The sequence below is a fragment of the Melospiza georgiana genome, chromosome 31 (genome assembly GCF_028018845.1).
Source record: "Melospiza georgiana isolate bMelGeo1 chromosome 31, bMelGeo1.pri, whole genome shotgun sequence".
Lineage (NCBI taxonomy): Eukaryota > Metazoa > Chordata > Aves > Passeriformes > Passerellidae > Melospiza > Melospiza georgiana.
This window is the reverse complement of record NC_080460.1, coordinates 3776539-3795712: the sequence shown is the minus strand read 5'-3', so window position 1 is coordinate 3795712 and position 19174 is coordinate 3776539. Positions and strand designations below refer to the sequence as shown.

General features: G+C 56.9%; 2 protein-coding genes across 3 annotated transcripts; one reads left to right on the top strand and one right to left on the bottom strand.

The window, feature by feature from the left end:
• Window positions 1-830: 830 nt before the first annotated feature.
• On the bottom strand, window positions 831-8302 carry PROM2 (prominin 2). Its single transcript, XM_058042437.1, has 23 exons — window positions 8071-8302; window positions 7470-7519; window positions 7150-7352; window positions 6936-7056; window positions 6419-6482; window positions 6214-6303; window positions 5916-6115; window positions 5760-5834; window positions 5622-5685; window positions 5358-5517; window positions 4825-4977; window positions 4353-4476; window positions 3789-3880; window positions 3623-3707; window positions 3372-3518; window positions 3217-3288; window positions 3020-3112; window positions 2870-2923; window positions 2496-2576; window positions 1894-1962; window positions 1690-1779; window positions 1483-1589; window positions 831-1234 (listed from the first exon to the last, which is right to left on the bottom strand). The coding sequence occupies exons 1-23, from the start codon at window positions 8300-8302 to the stop codon at window positions 1171-1173; spliced, it is 2490 nt and encodes an 829-aa protein (XP_057898420.1). The 3' UTR covers window positions 831-1170.
• A 2194-nt stretch (window positions 8303-10496) lies between these two features.
• DUSP11 (dual specificity phosphatase 11) lies at window positions 10497-19081 on the top strand. 2 transcript variants are annotated; one of them, XM_058042441.1, is made up of 9 exons: window positions 10497-10542; window positions 11393-11468; window positions 12146-12277; window positions 14224-14347; window positions 15082-15142; window positions 15457-15503; window positions 16019-16091; window positions 16320-16415; window positions 16814-19081. In XM_058042441.1, exons 1-9 carry the CDS (start codon window positions 10508-10510, stop codon window positions 18567-18569), a joined length of 2400 nt encoding a protein of 799 aa, XP_057898424.1. In that variant the 5' UTR covers window positions 10497-10507; the 3' UTR covers window positions 18570-19081. The 2 variants fall into 2 exon arrangements, with proteins under 2 accessions (XP_057898424.1, XP_057898423.1); XM_058042440.1 differs by having other exon boundaries at window positions 16317-16415.
• Window positions 19082-19174: the final 93 nt, after the last annotated feature.

The following is a 19174-nucleotide window of genomic DNA, read 5'->3' as shown; positions in this document are numbered from 1 at the left end:
GCCGTGTCAGTCCCTCAACCCCAGGGTCCCCTTTGACTCTGGAGCCCCCATGTCCCTGTCACCCTCTTGGTCCTGGAGCCCCTGTGTCCCTGTCACCTCCTTGGTCCTGGAGCCACCTCAGGCCTGGTCCTGGACCCTCATGGCCATGTCAGTCCCTCAACCCCAGGGTCCCCTTTGGCTCTGGAGCCCCCATGTCCCTGTCACCCTCTTGGTCCTGGAGCCACCTCAGGTCTGGCCCCAGACCCTCATGGCCGTGTCAGTCCCTCAACCCCAGGGTCCCCTTTGGCTCTGGAGCCCCCATGTCCCTGTCACCTCCTTGGCCGTGAAGTCACCTCAGGTCTGGCCCCAGACCCTCATGGCCATGTCAGTCCCTCAACCCCAGGATCCCCTTTGGCCATGGAGCCACCTCAAGCCTGGCCCTGTCACCTCCATGTCCCTGTCACGCCCTCAGCCCTGGAGCCATCTTAGGCCTGGTCCTTCAGCCCTCATGGCCGTGTCACTCCCTCGGCCCCAGGGTCCCCTTTGGCCATGGAGCCCCCATGGCCGTGTCACCCCCTCAGTCCTGGAGCCCACCTCAGGCCTGGCCCTGAACCATCATGGCCATGTTACCCCCTTGGCCACAGTCCCAGCCCCAGAGCCCCCCTCAGTCCTGGAGCCCCTTCAGCCATAACCTCAACCCTGATGTTCCCCTAAACTCCTTCAAATCCAAAGCCATGGGGTCCCCTCAGCTCCAAGGCCCCTCAGCCATGGTCTCCTCTCATCCCAAATCCCTCACCCCAAAGCCCCTCAGAGACATTCCCTGTGGATAATGGGGACACAAAGGGCGTGAACAAAAGAGTCAGGGGCCGATTTTAGGGGAGGATTTTAATGTGCCCCACACTGCCCAGGAGTGCTGGCAGTGGGGGATCGCTGTGGGGTGGGGGAGCCTCCCCTTCCAGTCGGGCTCTGGGACCACCCAGAGACCCCAAATCTCCGGGTGCCCCACGCTCGGGAAGGACACCAGACCCCAAAGGATGCCGAGAAAGAGATGCCAGAGGGATCCAAAGCCCTGAGAGGTGCCAGAGGGATCCAGACCTTTGGCACAGGTTTCTGCTTTGGGTTTGTGCAGCTTTGGGGTTGGGTTTGGGTTTGTGGCAGCTCCTGGGGCGCCGCACCCGGCAGAGCCCCGTCCTAGAGCTTGAGCGCTGTGACACGGGGGATGTGGAAGGGACAGGTCTCCTCTGACCCCGTGGAGCTGCAGGAGAGATGGAGAAAGCCTGAGGGATGGTCAGGGAGGTGTCCACACCCCCATCCCTGTGCCCTCCCTGTCCCTTTGTCCCCCTTGTCCCTGTGTCCTCCCCATCCCTTTGTCCTCCTTGTCCTCATGTCCTCCCCTCATTCCCATGTCCTCCTCCTTATCCCCGTGTCCTCCCCGACCTTGTGTCCTCCCTGTCCTCTTGTCCCCCCTTGTCCCCCGTGTCCCTGTCCCCGCCCGCCCCTCACATGAGGCGGTTGCGGATGGGTCGGAAGTGTTTGGTGAGCCTGACGGCGAAGATGATGCTGGGGATGAGGAAGAAGGTGCAGCAGCCCAGGCTGAACCAGAAGGCGTTCTGCAAGGAGAACCGGCGGGGCTGAGCGGTGCCGGGAGGGCAGGGACAGCCCCGGTGCTCCCGCAGCTCCTCCCGGGGCCCCGAGGAGCGGAATCCTCACCCAGGGCTCGGCGATGCGGTCGCACAGGATCACCCGCCCGTTGTCCAGGGCCGTGGCCAGCGGCTGGCACGAAGCCACGTCCTCCCTCAGCTGCAACGAGACAAGCACCACACCTGGCTGCTGCGGGCAGTTTGTTTGGGGAGGGGGATCCATGGGGGCTCCTGGGCCCCGAAAATCCCTGTGAGGTGACAGGGGGGCTCTCACCGTCTGCCCGACCCAGTTGAGGTACTGGGTGAAATAGCGCAGCTCCTTCCTGGTGAAGCAGCCGAGCTCCTGGGCAGGGACAGGCAGCGTGGAGGGAGAGGCCTTCACTTACCGATCCGGATTCAACCCCACAACTCCCACTTCCCATTCAACCCCACAGTTCCCAGTCTGAATTTAACCCACAGTTCCCAATCTGGATTCGGCCCCACGCTTTCCCAATTCTGATTCAGCCCCGCACTTCCCAATTCCGACTCAGCCCCACAGTTCCCAGTCTGGATTCAACCCTACAGTTCCCAATTCTGATTCAACCCCAGTCTGGATTCAGCCCCACACTTCCCAATTCTGATTCCACCTCACATTTCCCATCCCAGCTCCATCCCTGCATTTCCCATCCCAGCTCCATCCCCACATTTCCCATCCTGGCTCCATCCCCACATTTCCCACCCCAGCTCCATCCCCACATTCCCCAGCCTCTCTCCAGCCTCTCTCCTGGCCAATGCAGGCTGGGAAACGAGGCTGAAGGCTCCCGGCGCCCTCTTCTCCCTCTTTCCTCCCAGCCGCAGGGGATTCCAGCCCCGCTGATCCACCCAGCCCTGCCTCACCTGCCGCAGGATCTGCTGGGCCTGCAGGGGCAGCCGGGCTTCCACCGAGGCCGTGGTGGCCAGAGTCCTCCTCACCCGCTCCTGGGAAGGCACAGCGAGGGCAGAGCATCCTCAGGGCCCTTGGGTGCCCGGGGGGTGCAGGGAGAAACCCCGAACTGGGTCAGGGAAAGGGGGATGTGCCCTGAGCAGGCAAACCCCTTTATAGCGGGATTTCTGGTTTGTGACAGCAAATCTAATCCCTAAAGGAGACTGATTCTCCTGGCTGGCATTTTTCCTGGCTCTCCCATCACCCTGCAGCTGTATTTTTTTGGTTTTTGGCAGATGGGGCCCATGGAGCACCAGAGTTTTTGGGGCTGGAAGAGGCGCGTGAGTACCTTGAGGTGCGGTGCCAAACGGGAGAGGAACTGGACGCTTTCCCCCAGCTTTGCCTGTGGGACAGGGAGGTGAGAAACGTTCAGAACCCTCATTTTCCCCTTCAAGGGGGTACCAGCAGCACCACTGCCACCAGCCCGGCACGGACTCACCACCAAAGCCTCCTGCGACTGCACCGTGGAGTTCTGCATGTGCCACAGCACCCTCGCCTCCGCTGCGAGCCGCCCGGCCACGGTGCTGTTCCTCTGCGGGCACGGCGGGGTCAGCCCGGCCCCGAGACCACCGGGGGCTCCCCTTTCCCTGCCCCAAAACCACCGAGGGCTCCCCCTTTTTCTGCCCCACTGCTCACCTGCATCTTCTGCAGCCCCTCCAGGTTCCTCGCCAAGCCGGGCAGGCTGGTCTGCACCACGGGGTTCTTCATCTGTGGGGAAACACAGTTGAGGGCTGCCCAAAACCCATCCCCACCGCCCGCAGCGGGGTCTGGGTGATGGTGAGCACCCTCACCTCCTCCTGGAAGCGCCCGTAGTCCACCTCGTCCAGCCCGCTGCGGGCGAAGGTCTCCAGGTCCTGCCTGCCCTCGCTGCGGAGCAGCCGCACGGCGCCCAGGTCGGCCGTGAAGTCTCCCAGGCGTTTTTGGAAGTCAGCCGTGTACTGCAGGGCGGGACAAGGCGTTCTGCAGGGCTCCCGGTGTCCCCAGTAAAGCTCCTGCCTCCCCCTGACCGTGACCAGCAGCTGTGGCTGGAGCTGGGCCTCACCTGGGGCGTTCTCAGGTGCTCGTCCAGGTCGTAGGAGCTGTCGAGCTGCAGCACCTCCCAGAGCCCCGCGCCGCTCTTGCACTCCCTGCAAGGCAGAGGAAGCGTTGGCGGGACCCCAAATCCACCCTGGTGGCACTGAGACCACCCCAAATCGTGTGGCACTCACCTGTACGCTGAGCTGAGGTTGGAGTCCCTCCTGAGGTTCAGCTGGCGGGTGAGGTTCATGGACGGAGGGAGATTGCCCGGGGTGTCGATGAACTGGGCCAAACAGGAGGAGAAACGGGGTCAGGGTAAGGCAGGGGCGCTCCCAGCAGGGATTCTGGGGGTGTTCTGCCCTCGCAGGGGTATCCTGGGGGAGCTCATGGCAGCCTGAAATAATTTTGGGTTTATTTGGATATTCCCCACTGAGGAGCCTGGCCTAGTGTGTTTGGAGGGACAGGCCCACGTGTGGCACTGCCATGGGGACAATCCTGACCCCGGTCCCACTGTCCCATCACCCCCATCTGCCCACCCCAAGGACCAGGGAACAGCAATTAGGAACTGAATTAACAGCACAAAGGTGATTCCCAGCTGATGATGCAAATCCAAGGAGCTAATCCTAAACTTTATCTCTGGTCTAGGACAGGGCTTTCCCAGGCCGGTTTAGGGGGAGGACACAGAGCCTTTGGAGGAGTTTTGGCGCACGGAAGGAGAGATTTACACGGTGATGTGTGGATGCGTGGCCACCCACCTTATAAATCTCCTGGTTGACCCAATTCCTGCAAACCAGCGTCTGGATGTTGCCCCCGACCAGGAAGGTGGCGAAAACCAGGAGGATGAGGAGCCAGGAGAACAGGAAAGCCAAGCCCACGCCGCTGAAAGAGGGAGAGGAGGTGGCACCGGTGGCTTCGCAGCCCCGAGCGGGCAGGAAGGGACCTGCCCGTCCAGCTGCAGCCCCGCGGCTCCTTCCCGAGCCCGGGCACGCCAGGCTGGGCTGGGCAGGGCGTGATGGTGTGATGCCAGCTCCCAGGGAGGAGCGGCTTCTCCCAAAGCTGCCGGCGCAGGCGGTGCCTTCAAAGCTTTTCCGCTGGGACCTCTCCCAGTCCCTCCCTTGGCTTTGCTTGGGGTTTTTTGGGGGGTGTGTGTGAGATGGAGCAGCCCCCCAGCACCCTGACAAACGCAGTGAGATGGAGCAGCCCCCCAGCACCCAGATAAACGCTTACACCAGGAGAAACTTGGCGCCAGCTTCCCCTCGGCACTCGTAGTCGCTGGGGTCCTCCCGCTTGGAAAGGCCGTAGGCCCCCAGGGCCATGCCCGTCACGTTGCAGGCGAGGATGAGGAGGATGATGGAGCACAGCACCGTGCCCGCGATCCACCTGCAGGGGAGAGCAGCGGGGCACAGCCTGGAGACGCGGCCCTGAGGCGCCGGGGGCTCGGGGCCCTTCTCTGCCAGGAATGGTGCTCCTGCTGCCGATGCTGAGGCATGCAGAGGTTGTGGGGAGTGTATTTTGGAGCCCCCCCTATTTTTTGGATATCTTGTTCGCCATTTAGGAGAACAAGATATCCAAAATGAATGACGGAGCCTGAGCACAGGAAAAGCACGGCTTTGAAGAATGCGCGAGTTGAGATGTGGAAGAAGGCCAGTTTGGGGAGGTTTAGTCCGATTGTGACTATTATTAGTCCTAGCTGGCTTGAGGTAGAGAAGGCAATGATTTTTTTTAGCATCGTTTCGGGTGAGGGCTGCCCCCGGGCTCACCTGTAGCGCTCGAAGCGCTCTGCCTCCCGCAGGTACGGCCGGCTCCGCCGCTCCGCCTCCGCCAGCGCCTCGCTGGCCGGCCGCGTGTAGTCGGGCAGGGGGAAGCCGTCGGCGATGGACTGCACCTTCTCCGCCGTGCGGGCCAGGTCGGCACGCAGATCTGCGGGAACAAGGTCGGCCGGATGGTCCCTGCACCCCACCCCGCGTCCCCAAAAGGATTCACCGCGTGGGGATGTCCCCGCTCGCTGGGCCAGCCCCACTCACCCTGGATGACCTGCGCCATCCTCTCCACGGCCAGCTCCGGGATGGAGTTGAAAGTGCCATTGCCCTGCAGGGAAAGAGGGGGTGCTGGAGCTGCCTGTGGGTGCTGGACCCTCCACGCTTCACCCCGACCCCCCAAACCTGGCGAATCATCTCTGCAAAGTCACTTCGGGGCAGACCAGCCAGCGCCTTCAACACCTTCTCCACCGACGGCACCTTAGGGTGGACAAAGGGCCCCGTGAGTGCCAGGGCGGCGGGGCTGGGAGGCGACCAGGGCCACCAGGAGCCCGTGCCCACCTTGCCGTAGTCGGCACCCAGCTGCAGGCCCTGCGCCCTGCCCAGGACGCTGGCGCACGAGGTGCAGCGCGGGTCGTCGAGGAGCGCGACCACGCGGCGCCTCCGCTCGAGCAGCGCCGGCTCCAGCTCGGCCCGCGCCGCCGCCAGCGCCCGCGCCGTCCTGTGCACCGTCTGCAAATGGTGCAGCGAGCTCTGGAGCTCTGAGAGAGAAAGGCCAGGGCTCGGTCACGCCGCTCCGCTCGGCCGCCACGCAGAGGCCGCGGCGGCGGGGCCGGGGACAGCAGAGCTCCGGCCGTACCTCGGGCCCTGTCCTGCAGGTCGGCGAGCGCCGCGTAGGTCGTGGCCTGGAGCTGTGAATGGATGGAGAGCCCCACGCTCCTGCTGAGCCCTGCAAGGCACCGCGGCTCCATCAGCACCGAGACCATCCCCGGGGCGAGCTCGGCACCGTCGGCACTGAGTCCATCCCTGGGGCGAGCTCGGGGTGCTGCCGGTGCCCTGCTTACCACCCAGGTCGGAGCTGATCTGCTTTCGGGGCACCTCGAACTTGTCCACCACCATCTGCACGCCCTGCCGGGAAAGAGGAGCCGCTGAGCCGCAGGAAGGGGAGAGAGCCCCGCGTTGCCATTCGGAACTCATTTTTATGGCAGCCACGTCATCTCCTCTTGCCTGGTGAACCATTCCCCGAGGGAAACGCGGCCATCCCTGGGCAGAGCACTGTGCCAGGGGCGAGGCCATTTGGGGACACACCTGGGGGACATTGGCAAGGTGCCGAGGGCGAGGGTGCTCGGGGACACACCTGGGGGACATTGGCAAGGTGCTGGGGGCAATGCCACTTGGGGACACACCTGGAGGACTTTGGCAAGGCCGCTCAAGGACTCACCTGGGGGAATTCGCCAAGGCCGCTGGAGGACTCACCTGGGGGACACTGGCAAGGCCGCTGGGGGACTCACCTGGGGGACGTCGCCAAGGCCACTCGGGGACTCACCTGGGGGACGTTGGCAAGGCCGCTGGGGGACTCACCTGGGGGACGTTGGCAAGGTGCTGCCGCAGCGTGCGCAGGGTGGAGGGCACGGCCCCCAGCCCCGGCTCCATCTGTCCCTTCACCCTCTGGCTGGTGACGAAGGCGCAGGTGACGCTGACCCTGCGGGGAGCGAGCGGGCGGTGAGGGCGCGGCCCCGCGGGACGCGGCTCCCCCCGCCCAGCGAGGATTTTGGGGGCGATCCGGGGGGCTCACAGGATGACGAGGGAGGTGAGGGACAGGCAGGCCAGCAGGCAGCGGCGGCGGCAGCCCAGCGAGCGCCGGTGGGCGCGGAGGCGGCCCCCGCAGCGCCGGCGGCTCCGGCAGTAGCAGAAGCACATCCCGGCCACCGGCACGGCCACGGTGAAGAGCAGAGCCACGGCGGCACACACGACGTAGCCCAGCTCGTACTGCACCACCTGCGCCACGGGAGAGCCTCCTTGGGGCACCTCTGCACCGAGCTGGGGCGCTCCAGGTGCCCTGTGCCAGCAGGTGGGAACATCCCCGTGGCATCCCCTGCCCACGGCCCGGCTCACCTGCGACGTCCTCACCGAGCTGGGGTCGTTCAGGGCTGTCCTGAGCAGCTCTGCAAGAAATAAATCATGGCACAGGCAGAGGAGGCCGCACCCGGGGCGTCCCCAACCTTCCTGGGGCAGCAGCACCGGGGCAGGGGCAGAACCATCCTCTGAACCCCTGGAACTGCTCTGGGACACAGGGATTGCATCCAGCACAACGCCCAAGGTGCTGGCAGCAGTGGGATCGCTCTGCTTGAGGTGAGGAATCATTATCCAGCTCATCCTCAGTTTTTATTTTTTCCCCTAGTAAGCAGAGTGCCCGGCAGTTGGTTCAGGACAATTTTCTGGATTATTCCTGGGGGATTTACCATTAACTCCAAGATCCTCCCATTTTTAATCCATCCACATCCCAGGCAAGGAATGGGGGTATTCATGGATCTATAACAACCATTTATTTTGGTGTGAATCCCTCTGCCATTCATTAATTATCCGTAATTTAGAGCGACCCAGCTACAAGAAACAACCTCAGGAAGGCGACCCAGCCCAACTAATCCCATTTCTTTGCAAACCCACCGGACCGAACGACCCCAAATTCCTTCCCCCCCCCCAGCTCGGGGCTCACCTGTGGGCAGCGGGTTCTGCTGGATGAGGTCCAGGCAGCGCCGGACGAGGGCATAGAGGGGATCCAGCGAGCTGGGCACGCGGTGCAGCGCCGGCACCCGGATCTCGGCGTGCCTGTCGGTGAACCTCAGCACCGGCGCTGCCCCGGGCCCGGCAGGCTGGCACTGCTGGCCGCCCGCGCCCCGCAGCATCGCCCCGGCCAGCGGCAGCAGCAGCAGCGGGGCCGCCCGCATGGCTCCGGCCAGCGCAGGGCCGGGCTCCGCTGCGATCGCCGGCCGCGGCTGCTGCTGCTGCTGCTGCTGCAGCTCCGGCAAACCGGCCCGACGGCTCGGCGGGGCCCAGACGCTGCCGTGGCTTGTTCCCCCGGCACGGCTCCCCCCGGGGCGGCTGCGTGGAGGCGTCTCCCAAACCATCCCGGGCGTGTTTGGCAAGCGCCGGCACCCCTGAGTCACCGCCGCGGGGTCCCCGCTGCCGAGGCTGGCCCCGAAGCACGGCGAGGCATCCTATCCTCAGATCTCAGATTTTTGGGGTTTTTGGAGGTGCTGAACCCCCCCGTGCTTGGGATGGAGGGTGCTGGGCCACAGCGCAGCCAGCTTGGGAGGATGGATTTGGGATTTTGGGGATGGTTTGGGGAGTGGGAATGCCCTCGTGTGTGGATGGGGTGCCCAGGGGTCAGGAAAGCATCCCGAGTGCTGGGGTAGCAACAAGGAGCCGGAATTCAGGAGGAACACGTGCAGAGGGGCACCGAGCGGCAGCCGGGTGTGAGATGAGCTCTCCAGCCCCAGCCAGCGCCGGTCCCGCACCCGCGGCTCCTTCCCAGGCCCGGGTCCTGCTCGCCGGCCCGGCCCGAGCGCTAATTACAGGCCGGGCTGGAAGCGCAGGAGCTCCAACCGGATCTGTGCGAGCGGGGGAGCGGCCCCGCCGTGCCCAGACGGCCCCGGGGCACCCCGAGAGCCGCGATCCCGCTCGGCCGGGCGGGTCGGACCGGCCCGAGCCCCCCGCCCTGCCCCGGCTGGGGATGCTGAGGCGGTGCTTCCCCTCCCTGCGCTTTCCTCCTGGGTTTGGTCCAGGCTCATGCACACCACCCGCACGGGAATGGGATGTTGGGGATGGGAAAATGCTGTCCCGGCTCGGTTTGTCCCATCCCAGGCCAGGGAATGTTGGGATTTTCAGGATTTTCAGCACCTCGTCGGTGCTGGGCAGTGATGGGGATGGCAGGGATGATTTCCCACCGTGATTTCCCATTCCCACCGTGATTTCCCATTCCCACCATGGTTTCCCAACCACGGCCTCCGTTTCCCGTTCCCACGGTGATTTCCTAACCCCAGCCTGGATTTCCCACTCCCACGAGGATTTCTCATCCCCATTCCCATTTGACTTCCACGTCCATGAGGATTCCCAACCCACAGTCATTTCCCACTCCCACAGGGTTTTCCCATCCCCGTAATTACTTCCATTCCCCATTCCCATTTGACTTCCATGTCCATGAGCATTTCCCATCCCCATTCCCACAACCTTTTCCCATGTCCACAATGTTTTCCCATTCCCGTTTGACTCCCATGTCCACGATGATGCTTTCCCATCCCACAGCCGTTCCCCGCTCCCTGGTTCGGTACTGGGGCAGAGATGTTGGTGCTGGTGGGGTGATGCCAATGCTGGTACTGGAGTGGTGACACTGGGTCAGTGTTCCCAGTTCTGTCCCGGTTCTGTCCCGGTTCGGTGCCGCTTCTGTCCCGGTTCGGTCCCGGTTTTGTCCCTGTTTGGTGGCCCTGGTTCAGTCTCGGTTCTGTCCAGGTTCTGTCCCTGTTTGGTGTCCCCGGTTCTGCCCCGGTTCTGTCCCGGTTCTGTCCCGGTTCAGTGTCCCCGGTTCTGTCCCGGTTCAGTGTCCCCGGTTCGATCCCGGTTCAGTGTCCCCGGCTCAGTCCCGGTTCTGTCCCGGTTCAGTGTCCCCGGCTCAGTCCCGGTTCTGTCCCGGTTCATTGTCCCCGGCTCGGTCCCGGTTCTGTCCCGGTTCAGTGTCCCCGGCTCGGTCCCGGTTCTGTCCCGGTTCATTGTCCCCGGCTCAGTCCCGGTTCTGTCCCGGTTCATTGTCCCCGGCTCGGTCCCGGTTCTGTCCCGGTTCTGTCCCGGCTCAGTCCCGGTTCAGTGTCCCCGGCTCAGTCCCGGTTCTGTCCCGGTTCTGCCCCGGTTCTGTCCCCGGCTCAGTCCCGGCTCAGTCCCGGTTCTGTCCCCGTTCGGCGGCGCCGCCGCTCTGTGCCTGCAGTACCGCCCGTGACCGCTACGCGGCGCGAGAGCCCCAGCGCGCCGGGCGGGAGGCGTGGCTCCCAGCGGTGGGCGCGGCCAGTGCGGCGCCGCGCGCACGTGCGGCGGGCGCGTAAGTGACGTCAGGCGCCGGACGCGAAAATGACGTCACGCGCGGGCGCAGTGGCGTCGCCATCATGGCCGGCAGGGGTTCCTGCCGCGTCCCGGAGCGGTGAGCGCGGCCCGGGCTCTGAGGGGCTCTGAGGGGCTCTGAGGGGCTCTGAGGGGCAGGGGACACCGGGGCTGAGGGGATACCGGGGCTCTGGGGCCGCAGGGGCTGTGGGGACACAGAGTGTGAGGGCTGTGGAGTCTGTGGGGCCAGAGGGTGTGAGGGCATACCGGGTGTGAGGGCTATGGAGATACGGGTGTGAGGGGATACAGAGTGTGAGGGCTGTGGGGATACCGGGTGTGAGGGATACCGGGTGTGAGGGATACCGGGTGTGAGGGCTGTGGGGATACGGGCTATGGGGATACGGGGTGTGGGGGGATACAGGCTCTGTGGGGACACAGCCTGGGAGGGTCCCCGGGCCTGGGGACGCTTCAGGATCTCTGACCAGGGTGGGAGTTGAAGGTCCCTGAGCCAGGGAGGATTTGGGGGTCTGGGGAAGGTTTGAGGGGGATTTGGGAGTTATTCCAGGCCCTGTGGAGATTGAGGGGGGAATTTGGGAATTCCAAGCCCAGGAGAGGTTTGAGGGGGCATTTGGGGGTCCCAGGCTCGGTGAGGTTTGAGGGGAAATTTCGGAATTCCGGGCCCGGGAAAGGTTTGAGGGTTCCCAGGCCGGGGTGGGCTTGAGGGTCCTCAGGACTGGGGGGAATTTGGGGGTCCCTGGGCCGGGCAGAGTTTGAGAGGTCCCCAGGACAATCTGGAGGTCGCTAGGACAGGGAGTTTTGGCCGCCCATGGCTCGGGGGTCCCTGGCCGTGGGGAGGGGGGGTTTCCCTGAGGGCTCTCAGTGCTGCTGAATTCGGGGTTCCCGGCCCTGGGGGTCCCTGCCCCGTGTGACCCCCTCCCCAAATGGCTCAGGTGGACCCAGTACAGCCCCCTGGGCCGCAGGATGGCCGGCACGCGCTTCGTGGCCTTCAAGGTGCCCCTGAGGAAGGTGAGGGGAGCTTTGGGGGGGCACTTTGGGGCTCTGGGGGGGGTTCCTTGGGGGAATTGCTGACCCCAAAACGCAGAGCTGGGTTTGGGAGGGGGGCAGCAGCTGGGCTGTGCTCGGGGGGACGGGGACAGGAGGACAAAAATCAGCTCCAGGATGGAGACCAGGGGGAATTTCATCCTAGGAAAAGCAGGGAGGGCTGGAACAGCAACAGGAGGAGAAAAATCAGCCTCGGGATGGAGACCAGGAGGGATTTTTTTTCCTAGGAAGGTCAGGGAGGTTTGGAACGGGGACGGGAAAAGAAAAATCATCTCCAGGCTGGACAGCAGGAGTGATTTCATTCTGGGAAGGGCAGGAGGAGAGGAAATAGCTCCAGGATGGACACTGGGTGATTTTAATGTGAAAATTAAGCTGGATAATTTCAATGTGAGAACTAAACTGGATGATTTTAATGTGAAAACGAAAACGACAGTTTTAATTTTCACCCAAACCAGCCCAGAATTCAGTGACCAAACTGTCATTTTCTCTTTTTTTTTTTTTTTCCTGAGTTGTTGTGCGTGATCTCCAGCACACTCCAAAGCCAGGAGCTTCTCCCCACCCCTAGATTTTAGTAACTGCTGTAAAACACCTTTAACCTCTTTAAAACACAATTCCCTGCCTTGAACCCTGGTTTCCTGCAGAGCTTCGAGCAGAACCTGCTGCCAGAGCAGAGGTTTTCCCCCCGGGACCTCCTCAGGAAGGTGCAGGAGAGGCAGGAGGAGCTGGGGCTGATCATCGACCTCACCTACACCACGCGCTACTACAGCAGGCAGGTGAGTGCCCAGAGGGGGGATTCACCCCAAAAACTGCACCTGGGGGGGCTGGGGGGCTGCAGGGCCCTGCCAGGGGCTGAGGGGGAGCAGGGGGATGGTCCTGGTCCATTCTCCAACCCCTGGTCCTGATCCATTCTCCAACCCCTGGTCCTGACCCATTCTCCAACCCCCGGGTATTTTATTACCTGAGCTTTTCTAATTCATGAGGATTTTCCTGTGAGGAAAACTGGGGTTTTTTTTTTGGTTTATTACTTGTAATTAATAAGAATTACGTGTAATTAATAAGAATTTTTTGTGTGAGGAGAACTCATTTTTATTACCTGTGATTCCTCACACAAAAATTCTCATTAATTACAGAAAACTGGGTTATTTTCTGACTTTTTACCTGTGACTCTTTAATTAATAAATATTTTTGTGTGAGAAAAACTCATCTTTTATTACCTGTGATTCTGTAATTAATGAGAATTTTTGTGTGAGGAAAACTGGGTTATTTTCTGGATTTTTACCCGTGACTCTTTAATTAATAAGTATTTTTGTGTGAGAGAAACTCATCTTTTATTGCCTGTGATTCTGTAATTAATGAGAATTTTTGTGTGAGGAAAACCCTTTTTTTTCTCTGCTTTACTACCTGTGATTCTTTAATTAATCAGAATTCTTATGTGAGAAAAACTCATCTTTTATTGCCTGTGATTCTGTAATTAATGAGAATTTTTCTGTGAGGAAAACTGGGTTATTTTCTGGCTTATTACCTGTGACTCTTTAATTAATAAGAATTTTTGTGTGAGAAAAACTCATCTTTTATTGCCTGTGATTCTGTAATTAATGAGAATTTTTGTGTGAGAAAAACCCTTTTTTTTCTTTTTTTTTTTATCTGTGATTCTTTAATTAATAAGAATTTTTGTGTGAGAAAAGCTCATCTTTTATTGCCTGTGATTCTGTAATTAATGAGAATTTTTCTGTGAGGAAAACTGGGTTATTTTCTGGCTTATTACCTGTGACTCTTTAATTAATAAGAATTTTTGTGTGAGAAAAACTCATCTTTTATTGCCTGTGATTCTGTAATTAATGAGAATTTTTGTGTGAGAAAAACCCTTTTTTTTCTTTTTTTCTTTGTCTATGATTCTTTAATTAATAAGAATTTTTATGTGAGGAAAACTCATCTCTTATTACCTGTGATTGTGTAATTAATGAGAATTTTTGTGTGAGGAGAACTGGGGTTTTTTCTGCTTTTTTACCTGTCATTCTTTAAATAATAAGAATTCTTATGTGAGGAAAACTCATCTTTTTCTGGTTTATTATCCATGATTCTTTAATTAATAAGAATTTTTGTGTGAGGAAAACCCTTTTCTTCTCTGCTTTACTACCTGTGATTCTTTAATTAATCAGAATTTCTGTACGAGGAAAACTCATATTTTTCTAGTTTATTACCTGTGATTCTTTAATTAATAAGGACTTTTGAGTGAGGAAAACTGGGGGTTTTTTTTCTGATTTATTACCCGTGATTGTGTAATTAATAAGATTTATTTTTTTTTCTGGTCTATTACTTGTGGTCGCGTAATTAACACGAATTTTTGTGTGAGGAAAACCCATCGTTTATTACCCGTGATTGTGCAATTAATAAGAATTCTTGTGTGAGGAAAACCCATCATTTATTACCCGTGATTGTGTAATTAATAAGAATTTTTGTGTGAGGAAAACTCATCGTTTATTACCCGTGATTGTGCAATTAATAAGAATTCTTGTGTGAGGAAAACTCATTGTTTATTACCTGTGATTGTGTAATTAATAAGAATTTTTGTGTGAGGAAAACCCATCATTTATTACCCGTGATTGTGTAATTAATAAGAATTTTTGTGTGAGGAAAACTCATCGTTTATTACCCGTGATTGTGTAATTAATGAGAATTTTTGTGCTTTTTCTCCTGGCAATTCCTGATTCTCCCCCAGGATCTGCCCCGCGCCATGCGCTACTGCAAGATCCTGACCAGGGGCCACGAGATCCCCAACAGGAAAAGCTTCCACAGGTTCAGGAACCTGGTGAGGAGGTTCCTGATGGCCAACAGGGACAACGGTGAGCCTGCCCTTGCCCTGCCCTGGGCCTGGCCGTGGCCAGAAATGCCAGCAATGGGATTTCCTGGGGCAGCAATTCTGAAATCTGGGCCAGGGGTGGAGGCAGAGCTCACCCGGGTGGGCTCTGAGGTCCCTCCCACCCCAAACACTGCAGGGTTCTGGGATGGGAGCCTTCATGGGGATTGAGCAGCCAGAGTTAATGAGCTGAGTGCTAATTAGAGCTGAGCACGTGATGAGTGTGGGTATTCACTGGGGGGGTTTGGGGCAGGTGGGCTCATTCTGGGCATGTTTGGGCTCCTTCTGGGGCCGTTTGGGCTCATTCTGGGGCCGTTTGGGCTCATTCTGGGCATGTTTGGCCTCATTCTGGGCATGTTTGGGCTCATTCTGGGCATGTTTGGGCTCATTCTGGGGCCGTTTGGGCTCATTCTGGGCATGTTTGGGCTCATTCTGGGGCCGTTTGGGCTCATTCTGGGGATGTTTGGGCTTGTTCTGGGGCCATTTGGGCTCATTCTGGGGCCGTTTGGGCTCATTCTGGGGATGTTTGGGCTCATTCTGGGGATGTTTGGGCTCATTCTGGGGGCATTTGGGACACTGGGGCCGTTTGTGCTCATTCTGGGGATGTTTGGGCTCATTCTGGGGATGTTTGGGCTCATTCTGGGGATGTTTGGGCTCATTCTGGGGCCGTTTGGAACCCTGGGAGGGGAAGCAGCTCAGGGTGCCCTGTGTGTGTTGCAGACAAACTCATCGGGGTGCACTGCACACACGGCCTGAACAGGACTGGCTACCTGGTCTGCAGGTGAGTGCTGGGGGCACTGCCAGGTCCCTTCTCCTGGTGGCAGTGCCAGGGGAGTTCTCCTTGCCCAGTTCACCTCCCCTGGTGCCACTTCAGCAGGAATCCAGACTGGAATAATTTCCGTGACCCCAAACTTGCAAGGATTCACAGGGTGGGGGGGCATCTTTTCCATCCCAAAACTCAGCATTAAATGCTGATTCTCCATAAACAAAAAGTTTAAAACTCCCCAGAGCTTTTTTATCTGTTTGAATCACCACCAGCCCATCAGTGTTTTCATAATTAATTGTTCAATTAGAGATGTTCTGCTGCTCTTTCAGGTACCTGATTGAGGTTGAAGGCATGGAGCCCAATGCTGCCATAGAATGTGAGCAAACTGCTGGGATGGGGATGTTCAGGGAGGGAAGGGCAAATCTTGGGAGATTTTTTAAAAAGTAGCTTTGAGTGGCTTTTGTTTTTATTTGGGAAAACATTTATTTTTGAGAAAAATGGGAAAAATAGTTTATTTAACAATGTGTTTATAGGTACGAAAAATGAATAATGTTAATAAAACCTTTTGTTGTTTTCAGGAGAAATTAAATTAAAATTAGATTTAAATTAAAATTAGATAAACTAAATTAAATTAAATTTAGATTTTTTTGGTGGATTGTAGTTTGGTTTGCTTACTTTTTTATTAGTTTTTTTTTGGTGTTGGAATGCAGTGTTTTAGGCTCTGGTGGTTTTTGGGTTTTTAGTTTAGAGTAGATTTGAACAGTTAAAAGATAAAAGGAAAAATTATAGTTCAGGGAACTTTTTTTTTTTGTTTTAGTTAGCTAAAAAGGAAGTGCAGAGTAGAGTTTGGGATGGTTTCAGCTGCTCTGGGGTAACTCTGTGTGTCCCCAGTGTTCAACACGTCCCGAGGGCACCCCATGGAGAGACCCAACTACATCCAGGACCTGCAGAGGAGAGCCCCGAGGTGAGCCTGGCTCAGGCACCCCCAGAGGGCAGGGGGCTCTGGGGAGGAATGCAGGGAAAGGTGTCCCTGGGTGGGATTTAGGGTCCTTTCCAACCCCACTGTGGGGCTGGAGCTGGATGGAAAACCCCCCCAGGCCCCTTTCAGGGTGTGGTGACCTGGTGGGATCCCTCAGTGGGTGAAAAACTCCATTTCCCAGTGCAAACATCTGGGGTTCTCTTTCCAAAGCAGCTGTGAGCTGAGGGATCTGGGCTCAGGTGTGAGCAAGGAGAGCAGTGCCCCAGCAAAGGCCCAGAAGCACCCCCAGCCCTCCCTGGCAGTGCCCAGGTAGGTGTTTGCCCCTTCCCCTGCTCCCTCCCTTTGGCACAGCCCCAGAAAAAACCATTTCTGGAAGTTGTTCAGAGCCAGAATGGCAGCAGGGAGAGCTCTTGTCACAGAGCATCTCCAGGACAGCTTTGGGCACAGCTGGGGCTCCTTCCCCTCTGCCCCAGTTCCTGATGGAAATTGAGAAAAATTTCTGGTGGAAATTGGAGAAAATTCCTGATGGAAATTGGGAAAAAATTCCCTGATGGAAATTGAAAAATATTCCTGATGGAGATTGAAAATTCCTGATGGAAATCCTGTCAGAAATGAGGAGTGAGCCTCTCTGGGAGTTCAGGCTGCAGGAAAGGCTCTGGGTGCTCCCCCAGCCCTTTTTGGGGTGCTGATCCCCAGTTTCCCTGCAGGAGCAGCAGCAGTGCCAGGCAGAGGCAGGAGGAGCAGAAAAATCTGGAGCAGAGGAAGCAGAAAAAGCAGAATCATCAGGAGAGAGAACATCAGGAAGAGAGGAAACAGAAAAAGCAGAATCATCTGGAGATGGAGCATCAGGAAGAGAGGAAACAGAAAAAGCAGAATCATCTGGAGATGGAGCATCAGGAAGAGAGGAAACAGAAAAAGCAGAATCATCTGGAAATGGAGCATCAGGAAGAGAGGAAACAGAAAAAGCTGGAGCATCTGCAGGCAGAACAATTGGAGGAAAGGAAGCAGAATCATCAGGAGCAGAGGAAGCAGAAAAAGCTGAAACATCAGGAGGAGAACCACCTGGAGATGGAGCATCAGGAGCAGAGGAAGCAGAAAAAGCTGGAGCAGAGGAAGCAGAAAAAAAGGGAGGATCTGGAGATGGAACATGTGGAGGTGGAACATGTGGAGGAGAGGAAGCAGAAAAAGCTGAAACATCAGGAGCAGAATCACCTGGAGCAGAGGAAGCAGAAAAAGCAGAATCATCTGGAGCTGGAACATCTGGAAATGGAGCATCAGGAGCAGAAAAAGCAGAAGAATCTGGAACAGAATAATCTGGAAATGGAGCATCAGGAGCAGAGGGAGCAGAATCATCTGGAACAAAGGAAGCAGAAGAAGCTGAAACACCTGGAGCTGGGACATCAGAAGCAAAAGAAGCAGAAACAGCAGGAACAGAATCATGTGGAGCAGGAACATCTGGAAATGGAGCATCAGGAGCAGAGGGAACATCAGGAGCAGAATCATCTGGAACAGAGGAAGCAGAACAAACTGGAACATCAGGAGCAGAATCATCTGGAGATGGAGCATCAGGAGAGAAGGAAGCAGAAAAAGCAGAAGCATCTGGAACAGAATCTGGAGCAGGAGCATCATGAGCAGAGGAAGCAGAAGAAGCTGAAACATCTGGAGATGGAGCATCAGGAGCAGAGGAAACAGAAGGAGCAGAATCAGGAGCAGAGGAAGAAAAAAAAGCTGAAACATCAGGAGCAGAATCGTCTGGAGATGGAGCATCAGGAGCAGAGGAAGCAGAAAAAACTGGAATGTCAGGAGCAGAATCATCTGGAGGTGGAGCATCTAGAGCTGAAGAAGCAGGAAAAGCTGGAACATCTGGAGATGGAACATCAGGAGCAGAGGAAGCAGAAAAAACTGGAACATCAGGAGATGGAGCATCAGGAGAAAAGGAAGCAGAAGGAGCAGAATCACCTGGAGCAGAGGAAGCAAAAAAAGCAGAAACATCAGGAACAGAATCATCTGGAGATGGAGCATCAGGAGCAGAGGAAGCAGAAAAATCTGGAGCTCCAGGAGCAGGAGCATCTCGAGCAGAAGAAGCAGAAGAAGCTGAAACATCAGGAGCAGAGGAAAGAGAAGAAACAGAAACATCTGGAGCAGAATGATCTGGAGATGGAGCACCAGGAGCAGAGGAAGCAGAAAAAGCTGGACAAGAGACAGCAGAGGAAACAGAATCAGCAGGAGCAGAAGAAGCAGAATTCTCTGGAGCAGAATTCTCTGGGACAGAATTCCCTGGGACAGAATTCTCTGGAGCAGAATTCTCTGGGACAGAACTTTTTGGACCACAATAATCAGGAGCAGGAGGCCCTGGAGCTGCCCTGCCCTGAGCCCCCCAGGAACTGCTGCCTGTCCCCACCCCCCAAGAAGAAAAAGAAGCAGCAGCAGCAGGAGCTGTGTCACCAGCAGGACCTGTCCTGACACAGCCCCACCAGGAGAGCCCTCCGGGGCTGCTTTAATCTCATTTTAATCTCATTTTAATCTCGTTTTAATCTCGTTTTAATCTCGTTTTTAACCTGGTTTCTCTCACTGCCCACAGCTCTGGTGCTTTTCCACCAGGAGAGCCCTGCAGGAGCAGCAGGAGCTGCCAGGCAGCACTTTTCAAACAATCAAGGCTGGTTTTTGATCTGGTTTTTCTCACAGCTCTCCGGTGTTTTTACAGGAATTTTTCGTCGGTGCTGTGAGTGCTCCATGATCATTCCATGATATTCTGGAATGATCCTAAAGGAACTTCCTCAGGTGCCCCTGGGCCTTCAACAAAACGGGATTTTGTTGGTTTCCTCAGGGCAAGGAACGGGACTGACCATGAAAACTCTGATTTTTATTCTCTTTTTTACCCAGTTTTGCTATAGTGGGTAAATCGGCAACATTTTTTACCAGAGTATAAGATTTTTACTTTTGCTAAAGTAAATTTCCACGCTGTGCAAACTCCAGCCTGGCTGCGGAGCAGTGATTTCCCGTGAGGGGGGGTCGGGCGCGGTTTTGGGGTGAGAGCGGCCGGGTTTGGGTCGGGCGGAGCGCGGCTT

Bases quoted from the DNA above. Each gene is read 5' to 3' on its own strand.
- PROM2 (XM_058042437.1), bottom strand. From the start codon at position 8,302: ATGCGGGCGGCCCCGCTGCTGCTGCTGCCGCTGGCCGGGGCGATGCTG. The intron at 5,835-5,915 runs GTGGGCACGGGC...GTCCACCCTAAG, and splicing joins TGGGTGCCGACTACGGCAAG to GTGCCGTCGGTGGAGAAGGT. The intron at 2,924-3,019 runs GTGAGTCCGTGC...CCTGTCCCACAG, and splicing joins AGTCGCAGGAGGCTTTGGTG to GCAAAGCTGGGGGAAAGCGT.
- DUSP11 (XM_058042440.1), top strand. From the start codon at position 10,508: ATGGCCGGCAGGGGTTCCTGCCGCGTCCCGGAGCG. The intron at 10,543-11,392 runs GTGAGCGCGGCC...CAAATGGCTCAG, and splicing joins TCCTGCCGCGTCCCGGAGCG to GTGGACCCAGTACAGCCCCC. The intron at 15,143-15,456 runs GTGAGTGCTGGG...CTGCTCTTTCAG, and splicing joins ACTGGCTACCTGGTCTGCAG to GTACCTGATTGAGGTTGAAG.